The sequence below is a fragment of the Eleginops maclovinus genome, chromosome 12, assembly GCF_036324505.1.
Source record: "Eleginops maclovinus isolate JMC-PN-2008 ecotype Puerto Natales chromosome 12, JC_Emac_rtc_rv5, whole genome shotgun sequence".
Lineage (NCBI taxonomy): Eukaryota > Metazoa > Chordata > Actinopteri > Perciformes > Eleginopidae > Eleginops > Eleginops maclovinus.
Genome location: NC_086360.1, coordinates 27,446,659 through 27,474,088, shown reverse-complemented (window position 1 = coordinate 27,474,088; position 27,430 = coordinate 27,446,659). Strand labels below are relative to the sequence as shown.

Genomic DNA, 27,430 nt, shown 5'->3' with positions numbered 1-27,430 from the left:
AATTAAGGTCGAAGCTTTCTATAAAAGGCAGTCATTCCGTGTTGTTGTGGGGTGTGTGGTGGATGCAACCGTGTCGTGGGGAAGCAACAATAACAAATATCTCTATCTTGAATACCTTTTGGAGTCGTGCTCTTCTCTTCGCCTCCGTGACCCCTCGGGGGATGCTTAGTGTCCTACAGCGCGAGAAAGTGAGAGGGTCCCTGTGGCGGCCGGGTGTGGTTAGAGCGCCGGCTGCTGGGGTGAGGGGACCAGACAGCTGATCAGAATCAGGTAACCAGGCAGTTAATATAAAGCATGTTGGTACCCGGGTTCTGGTCTGTCTTGCAGTAGGCTGGGTCCTGGGAAGCCGACACACCCCGTCCTGGAAGCTGTCTTTGGTTTGCTCGTTTCTCACGAAATAAACGCTATTATTTTTGCCCAACCCCGAACCCTTCCGTCTCTTGCCTTCAACCTGAGCGATCCTGATCACAGTCCCGTAACCTAAGAGTCAATTGTTTTGTCTGGAAGGTGTGGGGGGGGACATAAGCACTAGAAATGCACCCGTGTGTGTTTGTGTAGGAATACATGAGGTCTTGAGGCAATTGGATGAAAAATGTTTTTATTATATTTATAATAAACAAAGTCAGATTTGACCCGAACTGCAAGAGAAGGGTTAAGGCCAGCTCTGTCCTGGGGAGACCAGGGGCGGGGTGTGGGACAGGAGAATGGCAAACAGGCCGTCATCTTTTGCTGGACGTGTCCCGCCTCCAGGACACCCCGTCTCAACGGACAGATACCACAGGTCCTTCCTTCCTGCAGCGGTCAGACTTTACAGCCACTGGTACACACATCACAATAGTGACTAGGACCCCCCTGCTATGCAATGACGTGAACACTAAGACACCACTTTTATGCAATAACACTGTCTGCAATAGTGAAGTGAATTTCTTGCAATTAGCTACAGGAACAATGTCTTAAAAGATATTTTAAAACTCAAAACACGGGCTTTTAAATTGTATATGAATCGCTCTAATGATTGTGGTCTTTCTGTGAGGAGGTGGAACTCAAAGGAAGAAGAGCTTGTCAGAGAGCTGGATGGCCGGCTCTGAGTGCAGGACGTCGCCCGACAGGAAGGCCAGCTTGTGAGCGTACATGCAGGGAGCGGGAACTCGGACGGTGCCGGGCCAGTTCCAGTACATATGGCACATCTTGAAAGTCAACCTGGCACGGTAACACAGAAACATGTTAAAAGACGCGGACCAAGAGTGGACCAATCACAATCAGAGCAGACTGGGCTCTGGTTTCAGACAGAGGGTGAAAAGAGGTGCTGCAGCACAGGCAGTATGAGAAACATAAAGAGCTTTCTGAACATCAAAGCATGGAGACATGTCCCAGCAGAGACACTACATATAAATATGAAGCAGTTAAAAACATATTTTACATCCCTCCGTACCAGAATATTAAGTGTACAGAAAATGAAAGTTATCAGCACCTTTGCAGATGATCCGATGAGAGGTTTGCCGTGTTGTGCAGAGTGATGTAGCGAGTCGGGATTGCACAGCCTTGACGGATGGAATGTGCCATCAGAAAGAAATCCATCCTGAGTAAAAACAAATGAGGGGTGTAAGTATTATTAAACATACTGTCGGCGTGCGGCCACAAACCAAACTGCAGATTTCCCCCATAAGATGTTAAAGGGATGCCAGAAAACAAGGCCGGCAGAGACAGCTTATGGAGAGTAAATAGGGGATGGGTGTCCGGTGGGTCTGCGGGGGACGAGGCAGCAGGCTGACACTGAGATTTCTGATCCTTTCTTTTACTCTCCTTTTTTCTGGAGAGGAAGTAAAGAAACTGGAGCTCTGGATCTATTTGAGGTGTGATATATGACTCAGCAGCTTTAAGACCTGAAGACACTATTACTTTGTCCATATCGTGTTTCTAGAGTTTTCGCTTCCTGTAAAACACTGACCAGTCTTTCTGAGTGAGGGTGTGATCCAGGACGGTTCCAGGTGGAGGGGTGCCCACGCTGCTCCCAGACAAGGAGTAGAGGGTGGTGCTGATGCGCTTCTGGACCACAATGAAGACCAGCTTGGGCTCGTAGTGGGGGAAAGTCGCAAAGCATTTGATCAGCTGCGGGATCTCGTACTGCTCCACCATCTTCAGCTGACTGTCCGACACGCCGTCCCGATACACCACGATCTTCTCCGGCAGGTTGTGGTTCACCTGTATCAAAAGAACATGGACAGGTGCTATGTGTAACGGGTGGTGATTTAACACACAAATCCCAGTGGTACAATGAGTGGACCCTGAAGGCAGCATTTCCCTGGATCGCTCCACAAAAAGCCAGTGGGATTTCTCCATGTGATTTTTGGATTATTGCAGAAAACATTCTCAATGTTTATCATTCTTACAAGTTTTGTTCAGCAGGATAATCTCCACATATTAACACCACGAAAAAGCAAACGATGGGCTATAGAAGAACTACAGCACGGTCACATGACTTCACCTCACCACCGCTAAGCTAAAGGGTTTATGTAATATGTATGATTGCAATACATACTTCGTAGTACTTCTGTAATGCAGCCAGTAAGCAAACCCTAAAGCCACTGATCAGTTCTTCAGTCGGGCTCTGGAAAGTGACTCTGGAGTACCAGCGGGTGAATGAGCTGGAAAAAATGCAGCAAAATGACAAAATGAGTCAAATAGATGTTAATTATCAATCATAGCTTTTAATCACTAACCTGCAGATATAGAGTGCATGTTGGTAAAGATTTTCTGCAGATACAACTTTAGACGCTTTACCTGTTCACACTTGCGACAAAGCCCATGACTGACTGACGGGCTCTGCAGGTGTCATGGTGGACGTCCACACCGACCACCATCAGGTTTTTCTATAAAAGTGAAAGAAAAGGTTCATGATTTCCCCATTTAATGCTCACGGTGACGAGCGACATCTAGAGGATGCTGTTCCAACGGTACTCAAGGTTCCTTCTCTTCTCTTGATCACAATTAAGCTGTTTTCCCCAAACTATCGAGTCCAAGGTGTTCTCTTCCTGCTCTCCGTAGATATTTTATACTTAAATACTCACCAGAGGGATATTGACCGTCCACAGCTCTCCTCCTAACTTGCTGTTCATCTGCAGGAGAATCTTTTGGGCCACACTCTTCAACCTCAGCGGCTGGGAAATGGTCCGTACGTTGATGGCCTGCGACAAAACGGAGAACATGTTTTGTTTTTCTTTAAATCGAGACCCGCTTCGCAGATATACTAGGTAAACATATCACAAACCTGGGATGGGATGGGGCTTCTGACACAGCAGAGCTTCTTGATGGCGCTGTACAGATCCTCTCTGTTTCCCACTATGATGCACACGACCAGCTGCATGTTGGGCTGTGGACAGGAAATGGGGAAAAGAACCAATCAATCAACTGGATTTCCCTTGCATGAGTTTATTATATTTATTCTTATTTCAGGTTTACATCCGAAGACAACGAAGCCTTTTTTCATTTTTATGGAAAAATATTTGCAAAGGTTCAGAAGGGCTGATTCTGTCTGTAGCTGCTGGCCGCGCCCCTCTGAGAGATGATTGGTTAAAATAAACACAATGGCACTCTAAGAGGACAAGAGACATGATACGTTTTTAAGCTGCTAATCCTTTCTTGCACGTCATACCTCGCTGGTGATCTGAGAGTGGATGGCCTTGACGTAAGACTCGGTGCGGTCGTCCCTCAGCGCCACGTGGATGGGTCGCGCCAGCCTCAGCCCGATGGGCCCGGCCACCTTGTTGAAGGTAGAGACGAGCTCCTCTGCCTTCTCTGCACAGCGGCAAGGGTAGAAGATGCCCCAGATGTTCATCGGGATCTGAGAGGGAAGCAACACAGACATATGGGAGCTCTTAATTGGAGGAAAACACCCCTTTATGAATCCATTTCCCCCAGTTTTTACACTAAATCATATTAATCACAAACTAGACAACACGGGATATTTGTTTCCACTCACTGAGCTGATGGAAGGATCCCTGCCTATCTCTCTGGACCAGGAAACATCAGAGCCACAGGTGAAGGAGGAAGACTGCAGACAGATGGTTTCCATAGGAAGGACTCTTCCTTGAGCCTGAAAGAGAGAGAACAAATGCTCAAGTTAATGTCATTAAATAATAAAAAGTGAAAGATCAAAGTGGCAAAGGACGAGCGAGTTGTCTGACTGAAGTGAGTGATGAGTATTTTATCTTAGAAAAGGCGAACTGAAGCTTAAATTCAGTCAGAATAAGCTCCCAGTCATGGAGTCGAGCTGCATTGCTATGAAAGGTTGATGTAAACAGACCATGAAGATGTTGGAGTCGAGGTTCAGGCCCCAGCGGCTCAGCTCCTTCTCACTCTCGGGGTTGCTGGTGAGGCTCTTCAGGAGCTGTTTGATGGCGTGTGTGTGCTGCTCTGCGCTCACATTGATGTGCATGGTCAGGTCCTGAGAAACGAGAACAAATATGACCATACATTACATTATTTTAAAGCTGCCGAGTCATATATTGCACCTCCAACAACAAATAGATCCAGAGCTCCGGTTTCTTTACTTCCTCTCCAGAAAAAAGGAGAGTGAAAGAAAGGATCAGAAATCTCAGTCTCAGTGTCAGCCTGCTGCCTGCCACTCGTCCCCCGGCAGACCCACCGGACACCCATCCCCTATTTATCCTCCGTAAGCTGTCTCTGCCGTCTGACCAGACATCTGACCCCATCTCCATATTTCTGGACTCATTCTACCCTTTCTGACCCACAGAGATATTGTTTCCTGGCGTCTCCAACATTTTACGGGGGAAACGCACCACTTTTTTCCTGTCATACATCTCCGGATTTTGGCTGCTTCTTTTAAATACAATAAAACAAATACTTATGAGAGCTTTACGTCCTGTCTAACATAATATATTATAAAAGAACATTTTGCTGACGCATCAAATGTACCTTCATGGCTCTGAAGTCCTTCTTCATTTTCTCAGGGATTCCTGTCATGAAGCAAAGCTCCGGCACGAGCAGAACCTCTCCGGTGATGATTTGCTGCGATAAACATTATACGATGACTGACAGTTAAGTGTTCTTCTGATAGCGTTAATGTTTAAATGCATTGCCCTTTGTACCACTGTGCTTCTGATAGACTACCTACAGTTTACATTTGGACAAAGAACATCAAGAAGGAAGTCTAACTGACGCCCGAATAGGTTGTTAACTCTCTCGAGTTCGACTCTGGGAATATCTCCGGCACGGGGCAAGGTTAAAATGCACTTTCAAATGCACAACATAGCCCAGCGCCACACCTCCATCACACATGTCGCTGCTTGTTTGTACCATTTTCAGGCGATTTGTAATCTGTTCTAAACCCAAAAAAGCCAAACATGAATGAAGGTTTAACCTCTGAGGGATGAAACCAAAGCAGAGTGCTTCTCACACCGGAAAACATAACAGCTGGATAGGACCAACATAATGAAGCTGTTGTAAAGCAATGGTATGTCTTAAAACATCTTCAATGTTATGACTTATTGGAGCCACAAGATGGCGTTCTGTTGCAAGAATTCCTCTCATGTCAGCCGAGAGATCTCCTGTAGAGACTCACTGTTTAGAAAAGTTACACATGACTGCATTTCTTCAGCATTTAGTACAATGTTTAAATCACAAAGCACCGTGGGACCATGTGACCCATGGTTTCATACTGCTGCTTTCATGTTTACTGTTCTATTTATTGTTGAATCTCCTCTGTCCTGTATTTCTGACCTTCCCTATGAGGACCAACAAAGGTCTCATTATTTTTAACACATCTCATGTAAATATACACTCACTGGTTATTCGGTACAGCTGTTCAACTGCTCGTTAACGCACGTATCTAATCAGCCAATCACATGGCAGCAAGTCAATGCATTTAGGCATGCAGACATGGTGAAGACGCCCTGGTGAAGTCCTACCTTTCCTCCCGGCTTGGCCCTCTCCTTCGGCCGATTGAGGAGCAGAGGTTGGTCCATCTCTTTGATCGTGATCCCGTAGTTCTTGCTGTAAAAAGCCCAAGAAGTTGCAATAAATACGTGTTTTAGTAACAGTTGAGGCTTTGATTGCTGCTATTAATTAAATAAACGTCCACATGTTCAATGCACAGATACCGCCTCAACACCGGTGGAGACATTTAGTCATTTTCATTTCTTAAGGCTCTTATTTTTGTATATGAATAATAGTAGATCTCATTTGTATAGCGCCTTTCATGCATGGAGTGTTGTACTGGATCCGGGACTTTATTCGGGAGGCTTGGAGAAGTAATTGTTTATGCTTTTATTTTGAAGGCAGCTTTGGGCACTGGGTATTAATTGGAGACAGGCGGTGGTGGTGGGAGTAGCAAACCAGTATAGGCATATGTTTTTTACCAGGGTGAACATGCATGCTATAGGAAAGGCACAGGGGAAGAACCTATGGGAAACCAGGGCTTATTGGGAATAAATGTACCAAACAACGTTCTTGCTTAGACATCAGTCCCTGGGTAAGATCCACTACCGGGTGCCTCAGCTGCAGATCTATTTTAGGGTTGTATTTCCGCCGCTTCAAACACTAGCCGAGCCTCACCTGTAGTATTCCACAAAGGTGGTCTCAGTGCCGTCCATCAGGGTGAAGGTGTCTTTGGGCGACTTGTCCCACTCGATGCGGTCGACGCGGTACGTGCGGTTGTTGTAGCGCGTGATGACGATTTTGCCGACGAACTCTTTGGTGCACTCGTCCTGGAAGTTCTCCTTGCTCTGTTGGTACAGCATGTTCCTGGAACACAGCAGCATTTTTGTTTTACTTCAAATAGAAACAGCGACATACTGTCTTCTGCAGGAAAGGGCAGATCTTTTATAAATAATCCACAGATGTAAAAATCACTGCCCTCCAGCTCACCTTTCATTCCCACCCACGGTCCCACGGGAAGGGGGTTATAGCGGTCGGGAGGGTTTACGGTTTGGTCTCGGAGGACAGATGCACTAAGAACGTCTCATCTTAAAACCTGGTGTTGAAATATGCACGACTACACCCCAGAATATGACATGTATATAGCTCTGCGCGGCCCGGCCTATCCAATGTTTACATTTGTATGAACAGTCTAGAGGTCATACAAAGAAAATATAATAAAAGACGTACTCATATTTTATTTATTCAAGACAAAGCAAGTGTAGCATACGACCGTTCCCTCCGTCGCCTTGGCTCCTTAACGGGGAGGAGACTTATTGTGCTGTAGCTTTCAAACATCTGTGATTACACGTCAAGTGTTTGTCCACCGCGTGAAAATCAAAACCGCTCCAATCAGTCTACAGTAAAAACACATTGGAGGTGGGGTCAGGTGTCTGGTCAGACGGCAGAGACAGCTTACGGAGGATAAATAAGGGATGGATGTCCGGTGGGTCTGCCGGGGGACGAGTGGCAGGCAGCAGGCTGACACTGAGACTGAGATTTCTGATCCTTTCTTTCACTCTCCTTTTTTCTGGAGAGGAAGTAAAGGAACCGGAGCTCTGGATTTATTTGTTATTTGAGGTGCGATATATGACTCAGCAGCTTCAAGACATGAAGACACTGTTACTTTCTGCTTCGCTCTGATGCAGGGTTTTCACCGGAAAGTGGGCGGGGCTTAATGTCGACCTTAATTGTGACTTAATTGTTTTCAATATGCAATGCTACTCTTTTCCCTTTGATCTGCACGGGACCTCGGCTGCTGCTGTAAAGCCGCACCCTTTCCTGCTGCAGGACAGATAAAAGATTTCTGATTCCGTAGATTTTAAGCTGCATATAAACTCACATGATGTTCAGCACCGAGTCGGTCCTCAGGACTTTGTGCGACACGTCCACGTTCAGGTACAGGCCTCCGTCCGAGTGCTTCACACTGGTTGAATAACCGGGCCAAATTTGCAGCCTAGACACACACAGACACACACGTTTAGGGTAATGAATGGACCTGATTTGAAATAGTGAGTGTACCCTTTAATGTTCATCTCCATACTAACCGGTGTTTTCCAAGGATGATGGCGCCCTCTGGTTTGTAATGATTTCGACCCACCAGCTTCATCCCGATGATTTTCATTGACCTTGGAAAACAAAGAAACATCGCTGAGTCATGAGCTGTCTAAAGTGGTCATTCTCCGACAAGAACAGTGTAGGATTGTTATGGAAATACCTCCTGAGCACCACATTGTAGAACGGGAGGCACATTGTAGAGTTTGGAGGCAAGATCTTCGTCATCAGGACTTTGATTTGTATGTCCTCGTTATCCGTTCGCCTCACACTCTTCAGATGAACCACCTGCACGTCGCCACACGCGGTGCAAGAAAGAAGTCCAGTGTCGTGTTCAGCAACGTCACAGGTTTTGCACAGTGTAGTTTCATTTCAGTGCATTCAATATAAAATCCCATTGTCCACACGACTCGTACAGCAGCTGGGATACTTACGTCTTCCATTTTGACAGGCAGAAAGAGAATGGAGCCATCGAAAGCGAGGACTTCTCCCGTGACGGAGCGGTGGTCTTTCATCATGCTGAAACGCATCGCCATCGATTCCACATTTGGACTGAAATGTAATATTGAAACGGTTAAGGTCACATGACACACGGCAAGTGCTTTACATCAACATCAGGAGAGAAAACAAGGGACGCAAAGTAGTTTAAAATCAACATTGTAAATACTAGTGTTGCAAAGGGGTGGAACATTTCCGGTAGATTTTCATGGGAAGATAAGCTGGGGAACTTTGGAAATATTCCATATTGGAAACTTTCCATGGGAATAATGGGAACTAACTGGGAATTGATTCAATGGCATGAACAGATGTGATGAACACAAGTGATGCTAGCTATGGCTTATTTAGCAAGTGATCAGCGATCTATCTGCTAGATGAATGCCTCTGTCTGTGATATTTGCAATTTAAACATCACATAAATATATAACCCCAAATTACCATCAAACCTTTCTTCACTTTGTGTAGTCCACAGGTTACAATGTGTGGCTTCAAAACTCTTGTGCTTTGGGCTCAAAAGTGTGGTCCAGTCTTCTAGAAATCATGTGTGCATGTGATGGAGGAATGCACAGTGCCTTGTAGGGGGTGTGGTCTCAATAGCCATGTAGTAAGCAGTGTGCTATGTGCATGTGATGGAGGAATGGCATGGATATACTTGAATGGCGTGTTTGTTTTAGTCAAGATGATGCTAAAATATACTTTCCCCAACTATATTGAAGTTCCCTATGAAGAGCCAACCTTCAATTTAGAACATTCCCAGTTCATTCCCTTGGAAAGTTTCCACCTTTGAAAATTCCTGGAATTTTGCAACCCTAGTCAATACAGATGATGCTGCAAGAAGTGAAATGATATTCAAAGTTAAAGGACTTCTGGGGAAGCAGCAGTAAAGTGTGTTTAACCTTGACGAGGACCTCACCCAGATCTGAGAGCTCCGTGTGGCTTGTGTAACAATTGTAAACCTGCAGTAGTGTCTGGTGTTACAGAGTCTAATATTTCTTTGTAATTTATTCTACTATAATCACACACATTCTGTGTTCTGTATCTACCAAAAGTGAATACCTGACTTGTTAGGCCTCAAAATAATAATACATTTTATTTGAAGGCGCCTTTCTCGGCACTCAAGGACACCGTACATGATACACACACAAAGACAATAAAAGGAATCAACAATGCAAATAAAATAAAAACAACAGACGGTGACGGAGGAATTGGCTTCAAGTGGAATAAGCAGTTTTGAACAGATGTGTTTTGAAATGGGGGAATGAATCCATGTTTCTGAGTTGGAGTGGGAATGAGTTCCAGAGACGGGGAGCAGAGTGGCTGAACGCTCTGCTCCCCGTGGTGATGAGACGGGCGGAGGGGACAGACAGGTGTATGGAGGAAGAAGATCTGAGGGAGCGGGAGGGAGTGGGAACATGGAGGAGGTCGAACAGATATGGGGGGGGCGAGGTTGTGGATGGCTTTGAATGACAACACAGGAGGACTATGAGTTGAATATGGAACTGAAGCGGGAGCCAGTGGAGCTGTTGGAGGGCAGGAGTGATGTGGTGGATGGAGGCGGTCCGAGTTATGATGCGGGCAGCTGAATTCTGGACCAATTGAAGTTTATGGAGAGTTTTTTGAGGGAGGCCGAAGAGGAGAGAGTTGCAGTAATCCAGACGGGAGGTGACGAGGCTGTGGACAAGGACGGCGGCAGTGCGGGTGGTAAGGGAGGGGCGGAGGCGGTTGGTGTTTCGTAGGTTGAAGTAGGCAGACCGGTAGGGGGCAGAACATCTGAATTTCAGTCCCTCGTGTTCTCCTCTTCCCTTTTTGTAAATGTGTTTCACGGGAGATGTAAACTCCACTGTTTTCAGACGTTTCTGCACTCAGATATGAACATGTGTGCGGAATTATCTCTCATTTAATCCGTGCAGGAGACGGAGTGTGAGGGCGTATTACAGACTGAAGTAACGACTGATTTGTTGTTCATCTGTTGTCAGAATAAACGGAGATCAGCATTATAGACTAGACGGGATGTACCCAAAAAGTGAATGTAAGGAGCATTTATGGGTACAAGTTGGGAACCGGCCTACTTTACATATTTCAAGGGTGCTGAATCCAAAAAAACCGGTACCCGAGCGAAATTTTGAGTTTTTGACCTTCTAATTTGCATATCAAAATGGCCGCCAAACTCCCTATCTTGCTCAGTCGTTGGACCATTTTCCCCAAGTTTTTTTGTAAGTAGGCAATCAAAGATGATGAATTAAGTGTCTAGATCTATAGTCTGGGGTCAGAGCAAGGATATAGTGGAGGCTCAGTGCCTTTTTTATGTATATATATATGCAAAATACCAACTTTTAAGGTGAAATTAAGCATTATTTGTGTCATTTTTTAAGGCCGACATAAATATTCAGTCAATATCACTCTTAAATGTTCCCAGTGTATATATGATATGTGATGTATTCCATATTACATAATAACTAAGAAAAACACCATTGCAAGTTGTCTGAGAATTCATTTTTTTATGCAAACAAAGCATAATGCTCTTAATTCAAACATCGAAAAACCCAAGTGAATAGGGAAAAAAAAAACATGAAACTTCCCTTGAACAGTTCTACAGATCACATCTTGTTTCTGTATATTTTCTTTCATGTTTCTAGCTGAATTGCTTTGCTTTCATCTGTCTTCTGTAAGTTCCATAGGTCACTTGGAACACTTGGTAAATTGTTTTTATACCTTTCTAGTTTGCTTGTGTGCCATTTGTCTTTGGAATTTCATTTTGATTAGTATTTCTTTCTGCAGTCCTTTTCCAAGTTCTTTGGTTACCCATTGCCTTGGTATGCTTGAGGACTACAACTCCACATTTAAACAAGGACATTGGTCATCACTCTGACATGTACACATTGCAGTGCATAACAGCCCCGATTTTCGGCATTTGCACTGGCGTGTTGTGCATTGTTTTTTACAGGCACACCTGATCATTTCCAGGCAACTTTCAGGTATTGGGTTCTGTGACATAAGAATGGGCTGTAGTCCTGAATCACCATCTTTCCATCCCATGTCCAAGGGTGAAGGAAGCTCAGGTGTGGCATAGTGAGCATTTCTCCAAACCATTGCCTGGTAGTGTACTCTCAGCAGATGGAAGTGGAGCGCATCGCTTGTAGGCGGCATTGCTTCTGGTTTACCTGTCCTGGAGAAAAGTATATGCCTTGCTGCATCAACAGAGTCTGTTTTATGCACATCATATATTCTGCAGACAAAAGCCTCTGAAGATCTTTGAGTCTCCTCCGTGAGATCACCAATTCCGAGGTTGCTGAGCAATTGATGGTGCATTTTCCAGACTTTCCATGATGTACTTTTGGTGTGACTTGCAATGTATGATGTGGTATCACAACCAGTTAGTGCATGAAATGCTACAAGGCTTGGTGCTGAATCCTTTGGCAGTTTGTTAAAAACAGCATCAATTGGTATATATTGTGGCTTCCTTGTGGTACCAGACAACAGCCAGAGTTTTTTACATGCTACGTGTGGGAAATGGGAAACGAGAATCACAAGTACATCAGTGTCTCTAGATGACACGACTACTGTGTCTGACTGGCAGTGCACTGCATGTAATACCAATCGGGTATCTGCCTCTTCGTGTGTGGCTCTCAGATGAGTCAGGTTGGTTGTTGCTTTTGATGACCTAACCTCCGTCTCTTCGTCTCTGAACCCACCAGCAACTACTATCTCTTTATCATCCGGTGCCTGAGCACATAGTTCTTCAGAGAGTAGATTGGCAAGATCAGCTTTGTTGTCAGGGAGGGACAGGAAATTGGTCCAGTTTTTTGGAAGAGGCACATCACGACCCTCAACAAGTCGTCTGATTGGTTGAGCTGCTTTTGTGCGTCGTGTCCTGGTAGCACCCTTGATGGTCTCTTCTCTGTATCTGTCAAACACAACGTCTATCCTTTTATAGTAACATCCTGCTTTCAACACTGCTCTGACAAATGTGTCGGCCAGATCCCCAAATGTTACTGCTTTGTCTGGCTTTCCAAGGGCAACCACAAGTGCCTGTCCATCTATGATGAGACAAGATGACATGTCGGGAAGTTCAATAGCCTCAGGACAGACTATGTCTTCAGTTAACTTATTTACTAATACAGACTTGTTTCCAGTGCGAAGTGTCCCATTCATTTCAGCAAGGGATATGGGAACTGGCAGAAGCTCGTGTTTTAGGACAGCTGGTAAGTCAACTGGACGACCTGCCTCATAGGCCGTAACAAGGCGTTTGAGAATGTTTCGGTCAGCCTTTATGACAGTTCTGTTGTCTTTGATTTTAGGATTTTTGGCCACTTCATACAGAGATGCAAATGTTTTAGCTTTGCTCTTATGTAGGGTTGCATGGATTGGGACCTCTGGTTTATCTTTGTCCTCAGGAACAATCATCCTTTTCTCAATGAATGAATTCACTTTTTCTTGTCCTAGGTCTTTGGCAGAAAGTAATGAGCTTTGGATAGCCTCTGTGGCAACGTCTTTCGTGGCGAGATTTTGCAATGAGCCTGAGGAGACTGAATCAAACACCTTGAACCCTTTGAAGACTAAAACCAATGCCATTTCGTCTCTGTTGTCTCTCTTTTCACGGGATTTGGTAGCTTCATTGTGGACGTAGGTTTTCTCAGGTGTGTTGCTGAACATCAAATGTGTCTCTTCTGCTACATGGGACCTCATGTTGTAGGAGAGTGTCCATCTGTGGTCTGGACTAAAAACAATAACAGACTACAAAAGGACAACGAGTGGTGCTGAGGAAGTGTCTGCATCTCTCCCAGATGAACTGAACACATTTTATGCACGCTTTGAGAAGCCCCCGGCTGTGGAGGCACCAAAGGCCCAGGATCCCTGCTCACTGGTTTTAACCAGTGCAGATGTGTGTAGATCTCTGAAAAGGATCAACGCACACAGGGCTCCAGGACCTGATGGCATCCCTGGCCGTGCTCTCAAGGTGTGTGCAGTTCAGCTGGCAGATGTGTTCACAGACATTTTCAATAGGTCACTGCTCCAGTCTGTAGTCCCCACATGCTTTAAAGAGTCCATCATTGTCCCTGTCCCCAAAAAGACAAAACCCATCTGCCTCAATGACTACCGCCCAGTTGCACTCACCTCCATCATCATGAAGTGCTTTGAGCGGTTAGTCAAAACTTTTATCACCTCCTCCCTCCCTGACTCACTGGACCCCCTGCAGTTTGCCTACAGAGCAAACAGGTCCACGGATGATGCCATCTCCCTCACCCTCCACACTGCCCTCTCCCACCTGGACCAGAGGAACACTTATGTGAGAATGCTGTTCATTGACTACAGTTCAGCATTCAACACCATTGTGCCCTCCAAGCTCATCATTAAGCTCAGGGACCTTGGGCTCAACAGCGCCCTCTGTGACTGGATCATGAGCTTCCTGACGGGCAGATCCCAGGCAGTGCGGATGGGGAACATCACATCCTCCACCTTGACCCTCAACACCGGAGCCCCTCAGGGTTGTGTGCTCAGCCCTCTCCTCTACTCCCTGTTCACGCACGACTGCGTGGCCACACACAGCTCCAACACCATCATCAAGTTTGCTGACGACACGACCGTCATCGGCCTGATCACAGACGGCGACGAGACGGCGTACAGAGAGGAGGTCAGAGCCCTGACATCTTGGTGCCAGGACAACAACCTCCATCTCAACGTCAGCAAAACAAAGGAGCTGATTGTGGACTACAGGAAGAGGCAGAGAGAAGCACACACACCCATCACCATCGACGGGACTCCTGTGGAGAGAGTCAGCAGCTTCAGGTTCCTCGGGGTTAACATCAGTGAGGACCTGACATGGACACATCACACCAGGGTCATATCCAAGACGGCTCGACAGCGGCTCTTCTTCCTCCGCAGGCTGCGGAAGTTCAACATGGACTCCAGGATACTCTGCAACTTCTACAGGTGCACCATCGAGAGTATCCTGACTGGCTGCATCACCGCCTGGTATGGCAGTTGCACCGCCCTCAACCGTAAGACTCTACAGAGGGTGGTGAAAACTGCTCAGCACATCACCAGGACGGAGTTGCCATCCATGGAGGACCTCTACACCCAGCGGTGTAGGAAGAAGGCCGGTAGGATATTAAAGGACCCCCATCACCCCAGCAACAATCTGTTCTGTCTGCTGCCGTCTGGCAGACGGTACCGCAGCATCCGGACCAAGACCACCAGACTTAGAGACAGTTTTATACCACAGGCTATAAGACTACTGAACTCCTGAGCTGTGTGAATGTCTACTCACATCTGTTTATAGTACACACATACATATATATTATACACATCTGCCATACATATCTGTTTATAGTACACATATCTATATATTATACATATCTGCCATACACATCTGTTATACATAATATATGCATCTGTCCATACCTCCTCATTCAACAGTGTAAAGTATTTAAATACTTTCAATGTATTCCACATATGTATATATTTCACATCCTCAAATCTGTATTGTTGTTATTGTAAATATTCTTCTCTCTTTTTCACTATTTTATTTATCTTTTGCACCTTGTATGTTGAGTTGTTGGAGGAGCACGCGACATAAGATTTTCATTGCCAACATATACGCTGTATCTGCTGTGCATATGACAAATAAAACCTTGAAACCTTGAAACCTTGATCTGGAAAGGGCTGAAGGTGTCTTAGTAATGCCAATGATCCCCCCTCCTTTTTTCCCTGTTCCGTTGATCCACTCCATTGCTTGGTCTGGATCGACCTGGTTGAATCGTTGATCGGACCGCTTCACAACAAAGTTGCCTCTTTGGAACTCAGATAGTACAGGTTCTGGGAGTTGGTGCATCTCAGCAATATACACTGGCCCCCATCTTGCATAGTTCAGGTGGTCATATCGCATGAAGTACGGCAACATCCAGCTGAAGGAGTGAAGATGAAGCTCCCAGAGTCCATCACGCTGAGCTCGTGTAAACTGCAACAGTGTTGAGACCATATCCATGTAGTTCCACCAGAAGACAAAGTTGACATCTTCAGATTTACTTGCGATGAAATCTTTGAGGAGACTGTCAAACTGTTCCTGCTTCAGATATGTTATCAACTGAGGAATCATTTCAGGATTTTCATCAGCAGCCATAGCAGAGATCTCATCATGGCATTCCTTGTTTGATTCTGCAGCAAACGCGAGGAATGTTGGCAACAAAAGCTGCCATAGGGCCTGCAAGGTCAGTTTGTGAGCTCTCATACCCTTGTTGTATGCTTTCCCTGACATGACAAGCATGACAGCACCCTCCCCCAGCAATCCACTCTCCAGCCACACTTCAGCTAGACCAGACCCAGCCATGTGATCTCCGATAGTCTTTAGGAAGTTCATTGCAATATGAAGTCCACCAAGCCGAGGGATTAACTTGCCCTGATATTCCTCAACACACCACTTCAGTTCCATGAGCTTGCAGTAAAGAGCTTGGTCCACTGTTATGACTGTATGCTCCTGGCCAAAATGTGATGATATTGCCATGCACCTCTTCACAACTGTATTGAGCGTATCATACTCATGAGCTGGAGCAAGGACTATTGGCAAATATCCTACTGCTGTCTGCTCTGGTTCCTTTGACGAGACTGACTGATTGAAAACGGTCCAAGAAGGTTTGGGTTCAGAATCCTGACGTCGCAGGAAGAAAGCCATGTCTGTTGCTTGTGCTTGTTTCACACACTCACTGTATCTAAATATTCAACTTGGTACGTTTCATGGTGGTCTCTTTTTGAATATTTTTCCCTATTCACCTGGGTTTTTCCCGTCTTAGAATTTAGAGAACAAATGCTTAATTTGCAAAAAAAAACAAAAAAAAAAACATGAAATCTCAGACAACTTGCAATGGATTTTTTTCTTTGTTATCATATAATATGGTGTACATCATATGTCATATCAACAGGGAAAATTTCAGAGTAACTTTTATTTAATATTTATGTCGGCCTTAAAAAATGACACAAATAATGCTTAATTTCACCTTAAAAGTTGGTATTTTGCATATATATATACATAAAAAAGGCACTGAGCCTCCACTATATCCTTGTTTGACCCTTGACTATCGATCTAGAAACTTAATTTCCTCATCTTGATTGCCTACTTACAAAAAAAACTAGGAGGAAATGGTCCAATAACTGTGCAAGATGGGCAATTTGGCGGCCATTTTAATATGCAAATTAGAAGGTCAAAACCTCAAAATTTCACCCGGGTACCGGTTTTTTTGGACTCAGCACCCTTGAAATATGTAAGGTAGGCCGGTTCCCGACTTGTACCCATAAATGCTCCTTACTTCTTATAAAAGGCCTTTTTTCTGAAATCCATCTAGACTATTAGCTCCAATGACATGCAGACTCGGGTCTTGGCTAGTCGACACCGGTTACACTTGTAACGGAGCAGCACGTCCGACGTACATCAGGGTCCCAAAGCGTTGAGTGCTTTGTAAGTCAGTAACAACATCTTAGAACCGACTCTGTGAGTTGTTGGTGGCCAGTGCAGAGATCTGAGAGCTGTGTTGTACTCCTCTGGTCATAGTGAAAGCACTAAATTAATCCTAAATTTAAGTATCAACTAATTATTTAATTACCAGTATTGCTTCAGGGTAGGGCTGGGCCATATATTTTTAACTAAGATATGGAATTAGACCATATCGCATACATCGATATAGTTCAACATTGCGCTGTAATACTTGCTTCAGGCAAGCCGTTGATCGGAACTCTCTGCACTGCTTCCCGCGCCCCGGCTCCGCCCCTCCTCTTTCATGCACAGAGGGGGGAGGGGGAGGGACACTCCGGCACTCTTCAACAAACATGGAGAAGGCAACAACGTCTGCGGAGCGTACGGTGGAGAGCCCCTCGGTTGGTCAAAGAAAAAGCAGTAGCTCAATCATTTGGAGATGGTTCGGATACAAATTGTCAGACGAGCAACAAAACCAAGCTATATGTAGGGAGTGCCATAAGCACATTGCAGCCAGTGGTGGAAGCACTACGAATCTTTTTCATCACCTAAAAACGTGGCACAAAGTGCAATATGAAGAGTGTGTGAAACTGCGCGCTGCAGAAGCCACAGGCACAAGCCGTCCCCAACCCGACAAAGCTCCAGCCCCAAAACAAAGCTCACTGCAAGCTCCATTTCCCCGCTGTGTGCCGTATGAGAAGAACAGCGACAAGTGGCGTGCAATAACAAAGGCGGTGTCCTTTCACATTGCCAAAGACATGGTCCCCGTTGCAACAGTGGAACAGGTCGGGGTCAAAGAGCTAATTAAAAAGCTGGACCCGGGATACGAGCTTCCCAGTCGAAACTATTTTGCACGAGAAGCACTGCCGCAAACGCATAGTGAAGTCAGACAGAACGCTGCAGGCCGGCTTGCTAACGTCACCCATTTTGCGTTGACCAGCGATATGTGGTCAAGCAGGACGTGTGAGCCTTATATGAGCGGGACAGTTCACTTCATGCAAGACTGGGAGATGAAAACAGCTGGTCTCCAAACAAGATATTTTATTTAAGGTACTTTAAAAATGTGCACCTTACGGAGCGTTGTTATACAGTGTGTATGTTTACATTTTATAGTGAGTTTTCAATGAAACCACTCGTATTTGACTTTGACTGAGCATTTCATTTCACAGCTCTCACTTTGCGGGAAAAATATCGGGATATATATCGTGTATCGATATTCAACCGAAGTATATCGGGATATGACTTTTGGTCCATATCGCCCAGCCCTACTTCAGGGTGAGTCTGGCTTTGGATGCTTACACTTGGAAATGTTGCAAAAAGGTCACGCACATTTAAAGAAAACATACATTTCCTTCAGTCATTACATCTGAAAAGTGGATAGTTCCTAAATATAAAAAGGCAGTACTTACATGAAGGTCACATGGTACTGATACACGGCCTCGTTTTTGCACCGGATCATGATGTGGTTGGAGCCGATCTTGATCGGAGTTCCTTTTGTTCCAGCCTTATATGGAGCCTCACTGAGCCGGAGACAAGACGCACAATGCAGTCATACTGTTGTCCACCTGGATGTGTACGTTTGTTATTTGTCCAATTCCTATCACTAGTATTTTGTGCATACCTCTTAGCTATTTTTTACTCTATACTTGTGCTGTAACAATGTAACCCCCCCCCCCTCTGTAGGGCTAATAACGCTACTCTGATTCTGTAAAGCTGTGTGTGTGACCCAACAAGCTGACCTCTGTTGGGTCATATCTGCAACAGAAGTACAAAATAACCTTGATAAGCTATTCTTTTCCACATTATGCAACACTAATGTGTGTTGCCTGTTCTGTAAAATGTTGCACTTGATCAAACTGTATGCATTTTTATTAATCATCAATAAAAGGTTGCACTCTTACGCCTTTGGTTTGGAAGAACAGGTGAAGGAGTACTGCCATGAGGACCTAAATAAATAACTTCTAACATGCAACGCTCACATGATTTCAGCACAACACACAGTCATTGTGAGTTCTTATATTGTGTACATGTGAAGACTGGGTGCATAGTGGCCCTGACAACATGCCCTAACAGGGATACCAGTATCTGGTTCATAAAGATTACATTTTTGGATGATTGGACTAGAAAAGTATAAACACCTCTTTTGGATTTGGAATTTCCTAGTACATTCCCGCCTAAAATCCACGTGTGTTTAGGTGTATATATTAAAAGGATGGTAAACGGTATTGATATATTATTTGGTTTGTTGTATGGTTTGCCTTTCTGTGAGAATGGAGTCGAAATTGGATGACGTTCTGAAAGTTATTTCCAGAGATACAAGCGTTAACACAAACCCCTTTGAAGGAGTAGCCTTCATTTTCACTCATTTCCAGGAGAATATTTGGTATAAAATCTATTCCAAAAACTAGGTTGTGCTTTTTTTCTACATCAGGTAGCGGTATGTTAAGGCCGTAGTTCCTCTACTGTAGGCAACTCTCTAAGAGCTACCATTGATTAGGTCTGACTCATCAAGTGCATCATGTCACCTTGCACTTGAACACACCGCAGCCTGCTGACGTCCAACATGCACATACTGAGCGCTCTGTGTTTAAAATCAATAAAGGTTGCATTGGTGACGCAAATACAGAAGGCTCAGTCCGTGCTGCTCCCACTTAAGCTATTCTAAGCCCAACACACACAGTCCAGGGTTTAAAAGAACAAGTGAGTAATGTAATGATTAGCAACAATACACTTCTGATATGCAAGGAGAGGTACTCACCGGACTGCCTCTATTTTCATCAACTCCTTGGGTGCTGCAGCAGAAGAAAACCCCGACTTTCCCGGCACCAGCTCCTCTCGAGTAGTGGGCATCGGGGGCGCGGCTCCTGCACAAAACAATGACATTTTGAAGTATATTTTGTACTTTTTCCAGGAAACATTTGATCCTTCCCTACCTGTGGGTGGAGTGTGACAGTGTGGGGCTGCTTGTGCCTTAAAGGCCGGAGGAAATGGCTCGATGTGACCTGGAGTCACAGGAGGAAGAGCTTGTCTTCTTCCAGCTCCGAGGAAAGGCACCGCTGCTCTACCAAGCCCGACCACCGTCTGAGGGGGCTGACCTCGGCCATGGAAACTGGAAGACATCAAACTAATAATGTTGCTTCACGGTCATTTCTTTGGAGGATGCAGTTTGTGGTGCTGTTGTTTTCTTGTCTTCTTTCAGTGTATGTTAGTTAACACTGCTGGGTTTCTTATGGGGATGGGCATGACTAATCGACGATCGATAATTGATCGTTAAGAATTTCGTCGATCACGTTCATTTTTTAGCGATAAAACTACACCGAAGCAGAACTTTCTGAGGGAGACTCCCCCCACCCCTGGATTGCACCGCTACAGACTGACGGATAGTGAATGGAATAAGGTTCCCCAGGCTGGCCAAGTTAGCGCCGAGGTACCGGTGCATCCCGGCAACGTCAGTCTTCTCAGAGCGGGGGTTTTCAGTGGCTGGACTGACGGTCGCCAGGCTGCGGTCGCTCCTGACCCCAGAGCTTGTGAACATGCTCATCTTTATCGACAAAAAAGTGCTGCTGAAATTGTATGCGAGTTACTGGGTATTTTTAACGAGGCTTTGTTAAGTAGCCTAATTAACTGTTAGGTAGGCTAATCTCTCTCACCCTCTTTCTCGACTCGGTGCCGTTTGGATAGTTTTGAGTTACATTTTGACAAACCTGTCAGACCTAAGTATTCTTATGTTTCTGGTTAAGTTATTGTTTAACATGATTGTTTTGGGTCAATTGTGTTTAAGAGCACCGGCTCGCAGCTGCAGGCTCCGCTGCTTTACAGCACCGCAGCGCATATCTTCAAGTTTAACCATTGAACGTCCAGTTTAACTGGAGCTGTTCTTCTTGTAATCAAGATCTCATCGAGGAAAAACACGCTGTATTTTCATTGCATTTTGAATATATAAAAAGTTTAATAAACAATGAATTTTAATATAAAAGTATTGATTAATAATCGAGAATTGATCGTTAATTCTACCGACCGTCGATTAAGGAAATGGAATGGAATGCCCACCCCCTAGTTTCCTACCTGACGACTCCGTCCATCACCGGTTCAAGTTGGCCTTCTGGGCTGCTGATGACACCCACTGGGCACGGCTCACCCATATCTCCACCTGCTCCTTTTCCTGCAACTCAGTACAAACAATACCGTCTTTATTGAAGTGAAAAATAAACACACAAGACACCATGTTTTTTTTTTATAGGCCATATCGCCGAGCCCTAGTTTGTTGTACTTTATGAAATACAGATGTCTTAATTTAATAACAACAAAATGAAAGAGCTTTTTTAATACAGACCCGGAGGTGGAGCTCTCCCCAATGAGGTAATGGAGTGACTGATGCCCATTCCTCTAAACATTGAGACCAGGGAGGATCTTTGACCGAAGGCAGCCACATCATCCTGCAAGCAGATGAATAACTGAGCAGCTTTTTACGGTTAGGAATAAGATTGTACACTACATTTAATTTAGCTCACAATAAGTTTATTCAACCATGAAGGAACACTAAACCTTTCTAACCTCTTTTGTTGTCAAAGCCAGGTCTTGCATCTTGGGTCCCCCTGGAGGTTTGTGCTCCAGAGGAGGCCGGATATCGCCTCTTGCAAACCCAACTTTTGGCTCAGCTGCTGGGAAGGGCAGGCATCTGCCGAATGCAGGATTCACAGCGGGGGGAGTTATTCTTTGTCTGTGATGATCGCCGAGAGTGGGGAAACCTCTGGCTCGTCCTATACCAAACCCTTCTGAAGAGAGCAGCAGCCCTCTACTTCCTCCTATAGCCTGCTCCTGAGGCTGCAGCCCTCCTCTGCGGCCCATCCCGGGGACACTTGCACTACTGCTGACATCTGGAGGTCTCTTTGGATCCATTTCACTTAAATATTAAGAATAACATAAAAACCTGTTAAAGCAACACCTGAGGAACCTTTTGAATGCACCACTTTTACTCTGACCGAGTATTCCTACACTCTGGTACTTGTACTCAAGAACAAGATCTGAGTACTTCTACTTTTACTCAAGTTTACTGAAGTTACTTCAAGGGCAGTGCAGAATAAATACATACAGAAGTAGATTGGCATATTTTAGTGTATTCTAACTTATTCATGTGTATTAGGTTTTTGCTTCGTATACTCTATAGGTATATCTATCTAGCTTTGATGTGCACATATTTGCTGTGTATTTATTTTTTTACCATGCAATGCCTTCATAACATGCTGCTAATGTTAGCAATGTTAGCAACAACCGTTTCCAGAGTTATATGGAAGGGCTACTTCCATTTACAGTCCCTGCACAGGGTACAACAAATAGAGGTCTAAAAGGATGAATGCATTACTTCATCAAGTACTACAGTGAAGTACAATAGGACACAATTAATGCAGTAGTGCAAGAATGAATGTGTTCACTCAGCAACCTTGAAGCTATCTCTTAAGTCTCTTCAAATCAGTGATCTTCATGTATTTCACTTTTAATGCAGACTCATTACAGTTAGGCTCATATGTTATAAATAAATGACCATAACATTTGAATATAAACCCAGTAATGCAATTAGGATAAAGACATTGTGTTTAAGAGCACCGGCTCGCAGCTGCAGGCTCCGCTGCTTTACAGCACCGCAGCGCATATCTTGAAGTTTAACCATTGAACGTCCAGTTTAACTGGAGCTGATCTTCTTGTAATCAAGATCTCAGAGGAAAAACACGCTGTATTTTCATTGCATTTTGAATATATAAAAAGTTTAATAAAGAATGAATTTTAATATAAAAGTATTGATTAATCATCGAGAATTGATCGTTAATTCTACCGACCATCGATTAAGGAAATGGAATGGAATGCCCACCCCCTAGTTTCCTACCTGACGACTCCGTCCATCACCGGTTCAAGTTGGCCTTCTGGGCTGCTGATGACACCCACTGGGCACGGCTCACCCATATCTCCACCTGCTCCTTTTCCTGCAACTCAGTACAAACAATACCGTCTTTATTGAAGTGAAAAATAAACACACAAGACACCATGTTTTTTTTTTATAGGCCATATCGCCGAGCCCTAGTTTGTTGTACTTTATGAAATACAGATGTCTTAATTTAATATCAACAAAATGAAAGAGCTTTTTTAATACAGACCCGGAGGTGGAGCTCTCCCCAATGAGGTAATGGAGTGACTGATGCCCATTCCTCTAAACATTGAGACCAGGGAGGATCTTTGACCAAGGGCAGCCACATCATCCTGCAAGCAGATGAATAACTGAGCAGCTTTTTACGGTTAGGAATACGATGGTACACTACATTTAATTTAGCTCACAATAAGTTTATTCAACCATGAAGGAACACTAAACCTTTCTAACCTCTTTTGTTGTCAAAGCCAGGTCTTGCATCTTGGGTCCCCCTGGAGGTTTGTGCTCCAGAGGAGGCCGGATATCGCCTCTTGCAAACCCAACTTTTGGCTCAGCTGCTGGGAAGGGCAGGCATCTGCCGAATGCAGGATTCACAGCGGGGGGAGTTATTCTTTGTCTGTGATGATCGCCGAGAGTGGGGAAACCTCTGGCTCGTCCTATACCAAACCCTTCTGAAGAGAGCAGCAGCCCTCTACTTCCTCCTATAGCCTGCTCCTGAGGCTGCAGCCCTCCTCTGCGGCCCATCCCGGGGACACTTGCACTACTGCTGACATCTGGAGGTCTCTTTGGATCCATTTCACTTAAATATTAAGAATAACATAAAAACCCGTTAAAGCAAAACCTGAGGAACATTTTGAATGCACGACTTTTACTCTGACCGAGTATTCCTACACTCTGGTACTTGTACTCAAGAACAAGATCTGAGTACTTCTACTTTTACTCAAGTTTACTGAAGTTACTTCAAGGGCAGTGCAGAATAAATACATACAAAAGTAGATTGGCATATTTTAGTGTATTCTAACTTATTCATGTGTACTAGGTTTTTGCTTCGTATACTCTATAGGTATATCTTTCTAGCTTTGATGTGCACATATTTGCTGTGTATTTATTTTTTTACCATGCAATGCCTTCATAACATGCTGCTAATGTTAGCAACAATTTCCCAATTTAGGATGAATAAATCCACTTTGTCCATCCTGTTGTCTGTTTCCGTTTCCAGAGTTATATGGAAGGGCTACTTCCATTTACAGTCCCTGCACAGGGTACAACAAATAGAGGTCTAAAAGGATGAATGCATTACTTCATCAAGTACTACAGTGAAGTACAATAGGACACAATTAATGCAGTAGTGCAAGAATGAATGTGTTCACTCAGCAACCTTGAATCTATCACTTAAGTCTTCAAATCAGTGATCTTCATGTTTTGCACTTTTAATGCAGACTCATTACAGTTAGGCTCATATGTTATAAATAAATGACCATAACATTTGAATATAAACCCAGTAATGCAATTAGGATAAAGACATTGTGTGTAAGAGCACCGGCTCGCAGCTGCAGGCTCCGCTGCTTGACAGCACCGCAGCGCATATCTTCAAGTTTAACCATTGAACGTCCAGTTTAACTGGAGCTGTTCTTCTTGTAATCAAGATCTCAGAGGAAAAACACGCTGTATTTTCATTGCATTTTGAATATATAAAAAGTTTAATAAAGAATGAATTTTAATATAAAAGTAGTGATTAATAATCGAGAATTGATCGTTAATTCTACCGACCGTCGATTAAGGAAATGGAATGGAATGCCCACCCCCTAGTTTCCTACCTGACGACTCCGCCCATCACCCATTCAGGTTGGCCTTCTGGGCTGCTGATGACACCCACTGGGCACGGCTCACCCATATCTCCACCTGCTCCTTTTCCTGCAACTCAGTACAAACAATACCGTCTTTATTGAAGTGAAAAATAAACATACAAGACATATTATGACTAGCGTTGCAAAATTCTGGGAATTCTCAAAGATGGAAACTTTCCAAGGGAATAAACTGGGAATTTTCTAAATCGAAGGTTGGCTCTTCATAGGGAACTTCAATATAGTTGGGGAAAGTATATTTTAGCATCATCTTGACTAAAACGAACAGATGCCATTCCTCAATCACAGAGCACACTGCATGGCTATTGACACCACACCCCCTACAGGCACTGTGCATTCCTCCATCACATGCACACATGATTTCTAGAAGACTGGACCACCCTTTTGAACACAACGCGCAAAACTATTGAAGCCACACATTTGAGCCTGTGGACTACACAAAGTGACTGTGATGATATTATGGGGTAATATATTTACTTTAGTGCCCTAGTTTGTTGTACTTTATGAAATACAGATGTCTTAATTTAATATCAACACAATGAAAGAGCTTTTTTAATACAGACCCGGAGGTGGAGCTCTCCCCAATGAGGCAATGGAGTGATTGATGCCCATTCCTCTAAACATTGAGACCAGGGAGGATCTTTGACCGAAGGCAGCCACATCATCCTGCAAGCAGATGAATAACTGAGCAGCTTTTTACGGTTAGGAATAAGATTGTACACTACATTTAATTTAGCTCACAATAAGTTTATTCAACATGAAGGAACACTAAACCTTTCTAACCTCTTTTGTTGTCAAAGCCAGGTCTTGCATCTTGGGTCCCCCTGGAGGTTTGTGCTCCAGAGGAGGCCGGATATCGCCTCTTGCAAACCCAACTTTTGGCTCAGCTGCTGGGAAGGGCAGGCATCTGCCGAATGCAGGATTCACAGCGGGGGGAGTTATTCTTTGTCTGTGATGATCGCCGAGAGTGGGGAAACCTCTGGCTCGTCCTATACCAAACCCTTCTAAGGAGAGCAGCAGCCCTCTACTTCCTCCTACAGCCTGCTCCTGAGGCTGCAGCCCTCCTCTGCGGCCCATCCCGGGGACACTTGCACTACTGCTGACATCTGGAGGTCTCTTTGGATCCATTTCACTTAAATATTAAGAATAACATAAAAACCTGTTAAAGCAAAACCTGAGGAACATTTTGAATGCACCACTTTTACTCTGACAGTATTCCTACACTCTGGTACTTGTACTCAAGAACACGATCTGTGTACTTCTACTTTAATCAAGTACAAGACCTGAGTACTTCTACTTTTACTCAAGAACAAGATCTGAGTACTTCTAATTTTACTCAAGTACACGATCTGAGTACTTCTACTTTTACTCAAGAACAAGATCTGAGTACTTCTACTTTTACTCAAGTACAACATCTGAGTACTTCTACTTTTACTCAAGTACAAGGTCTGGATACTTCTACTTTAACTCAAGTACAAGATCTGAGTACTTCTACTTTTACTCAAGTACACGATCTGAGTACTTCTACGTTTACTCAAGAACAAGATCTGAGTACTTCTACTTTTACTCAAGATCTGAGTATTTATACTTTTACTCAAGTACAAGATCTGAGTACTTCTACTCAAGAACAACATCTGAGTACTTCTACTTTAACTCAACTACACTATCTGAGTACTTCTACTACTTCTGGTCCACGTGGCAAATTAGCTACCGTTAGCTTCCTTAAGTAGTAAATGTAAAATGATGTCACTTCTCTCGACTTTAAAATATAACATTAAACATTGCAAATATTAAAATAAACAAAGAAACAATTAGCTTTGATTTCATTTATTCATAATCGTTTTTAATAGTTCTAAGTTATTGTTTTAATTAAATATGGTTAGCTGTAAAATGAAGTGAACTCATCGAGGCATCATGACTTCAACACGTGGAGCTAATGCTAATATTAGCCAGTTAGCTAGCAAGATTAAGCGGCATAAAGTCATTTTATTTTCATGCATTACCAAAGTCAGATCATTTAGCAGTCGTACACCAGCGTTACATATACACAATGTCTCAGTTATCCAAATTTAACTTTTATTAACGTTATAGAAACGCAAAGTCTTAGCATAGCACCACGGTTAGCTTAATGCAGTAGAAGCTAACGTCAGCTTCAACTACCATTAGCATGCTTAGCTAACTGAAGTGGAAGTAAATCGCACTGGGGACGTGACAACGGCTTCAAATAAAACGCCACAACAATACATACAGCAGACAAGAAAACACTGTCGAGTTATAATAATGTTAAAAACTATAACTACAGAGGTGTATAACTCTTACCCGCCGCAAGGTCTCAAGTCTGCACTTCATCAAACTTTCGGTAGATTCATCTGGTCCGCTGATGGTTTCGTTGCCGCCCATAATTTTCGATAATTGGATGATCAGTAGCAACTCCTCCCAAGGCAACAACTGTCAATCTTTTATTCTACATTCAAATTACACTGGAGAGCTGTGTTGTCCTCTGGTGGTGACCAGCTGTCATCTCAGGTGTACAGGCACACTAGTGTCCCTCCAAGGGCAGTGCACAATAAATACATACAGAAGTAGATTGGCATATTTTAGTGTATTCTAACTTATTCATGTGTACTAAGTTTTTGCTTCGTATACTCTATAGATATATCTTTCTAGCTTTGATGTGCACATATTTGCAATGTG

The 27,430-nt window shown here is 44.1% G+C and overlaps 2 protein-coding genes across 2 annotated transcripts; both read right to left on the bottom strand.

Annotated features, from left to right (window-relative positions):
- Nucleotides 1–581: 581 nt before the first annotated feature.
- piwil2 (piwi-like RNA-mediated gene silencing 2) lies at nt 582–21,850 on the bottom strand. The gene is made up of 23 exons (XM_063896456.1): nt 21,506–21,850; nt 21,285–21,387; nt 21,017–21,113; nt 19,885–20,060; nt 19,710–19,815; nt 18,361–18,471; nt 8,424–8,541; nt 8,153–8,277; nt 7,983–8,063; nt 7,778–7,891; nt 6,574–6,762; nt 5,928–6,012; nt 4,936–5,028; nt 4,304–4,444; nt 3,980–4,093; nt 3,653–3,841; nt 3,269–3,370; nt 3,069–3,185; nt 2,782–2,870; nt 2,540–2,645; nt 1,949–2,202; nt 1,472–1,579; nt 582–1,200 (listed from the first exon to the last, which is right to left on the bottom strand). Exons 1-23 carry the CDS (start codon nt 21,848–21,850, stop codon nt 1,044–1,046), a joined length of 3,120 nt encoding a protein of 1,039 aa, XP_063752526.1. The 3' UTR covers nt 582–1,043.
- A 397-nt stretch (nt 21,851–22,247) lies between these two features.
- On the bottom strand, nt 22,248–27,159 carry LOC134873697 (uncharacterized). Its single transcript, XM_063897498.1, has 8 exons — nt 27,056–27,159; nt 25,520–25,868; nt 25,300–25,402; nt 24,689–24,785; nt 23,322–23,670; nt 23,101–23,203; nt 22,833–22,929; nt 22,248–22,266 (listed from the first exon to the last, which is right to left on the bottom strand). The coding sequence occupies exons 2-8, from the start codon at nt 25,862–25,864 to the stop codon at nt 22,248–22,250; spliced, it is 1,113 nt and encodes a 370-aa protein (XP_063753568.1). The 5' UTR covers nt 25,865–25,868; nt 27,056–27,159.
- Nucleotides 27,160–27,430: the final 271 nt, after the last annotated feature.

Coding starts and splice junctions, on each gene's coding strand:
- LOC134873697 (XM_063897498.1), bottom strand. CDS start 25,864: ATGGATCCAAAGAGACCTCCAGATGTCAGCAGTAGTGCAAGTGTCCCC. Junction 24,786..25,299: donor GGGGAGAGCTCCACCTCCGG/GTCTGTATTAAA, acceptor ACTGAGTTGCAG/GAAAAGGAGCAGGTGGAGAT. Junction 23,671..24,688: donor GTGATGGGCGGAGTCGTCAG/GTAGGAAACTAG, acceptor TTAATATTTAAG/TGAAATGGATCCAAAGAGAC.
- piwil2 (XM_063896456.1), bottom strand. CDS start 21,850: ATGGATCCAAAGAGACCTCCAGATGTCAGCAGTAGTGCAAGTGTCCCC. Junction 21,114..21,284: donor GGGGAGAGCTCCACCTCCGG/GTCTGTATTAAA, acceptor ACTGAGTTGCAG/GAAAAGGAGCAGGTGGAGAT. Junction 19,816..19,884: donor CTGTCACACTCCACCCACAG/GTAGGGAAGGAT, acceptor TGTTTTGTGCAG/GAGCCGCGCCCCCGATGCCC.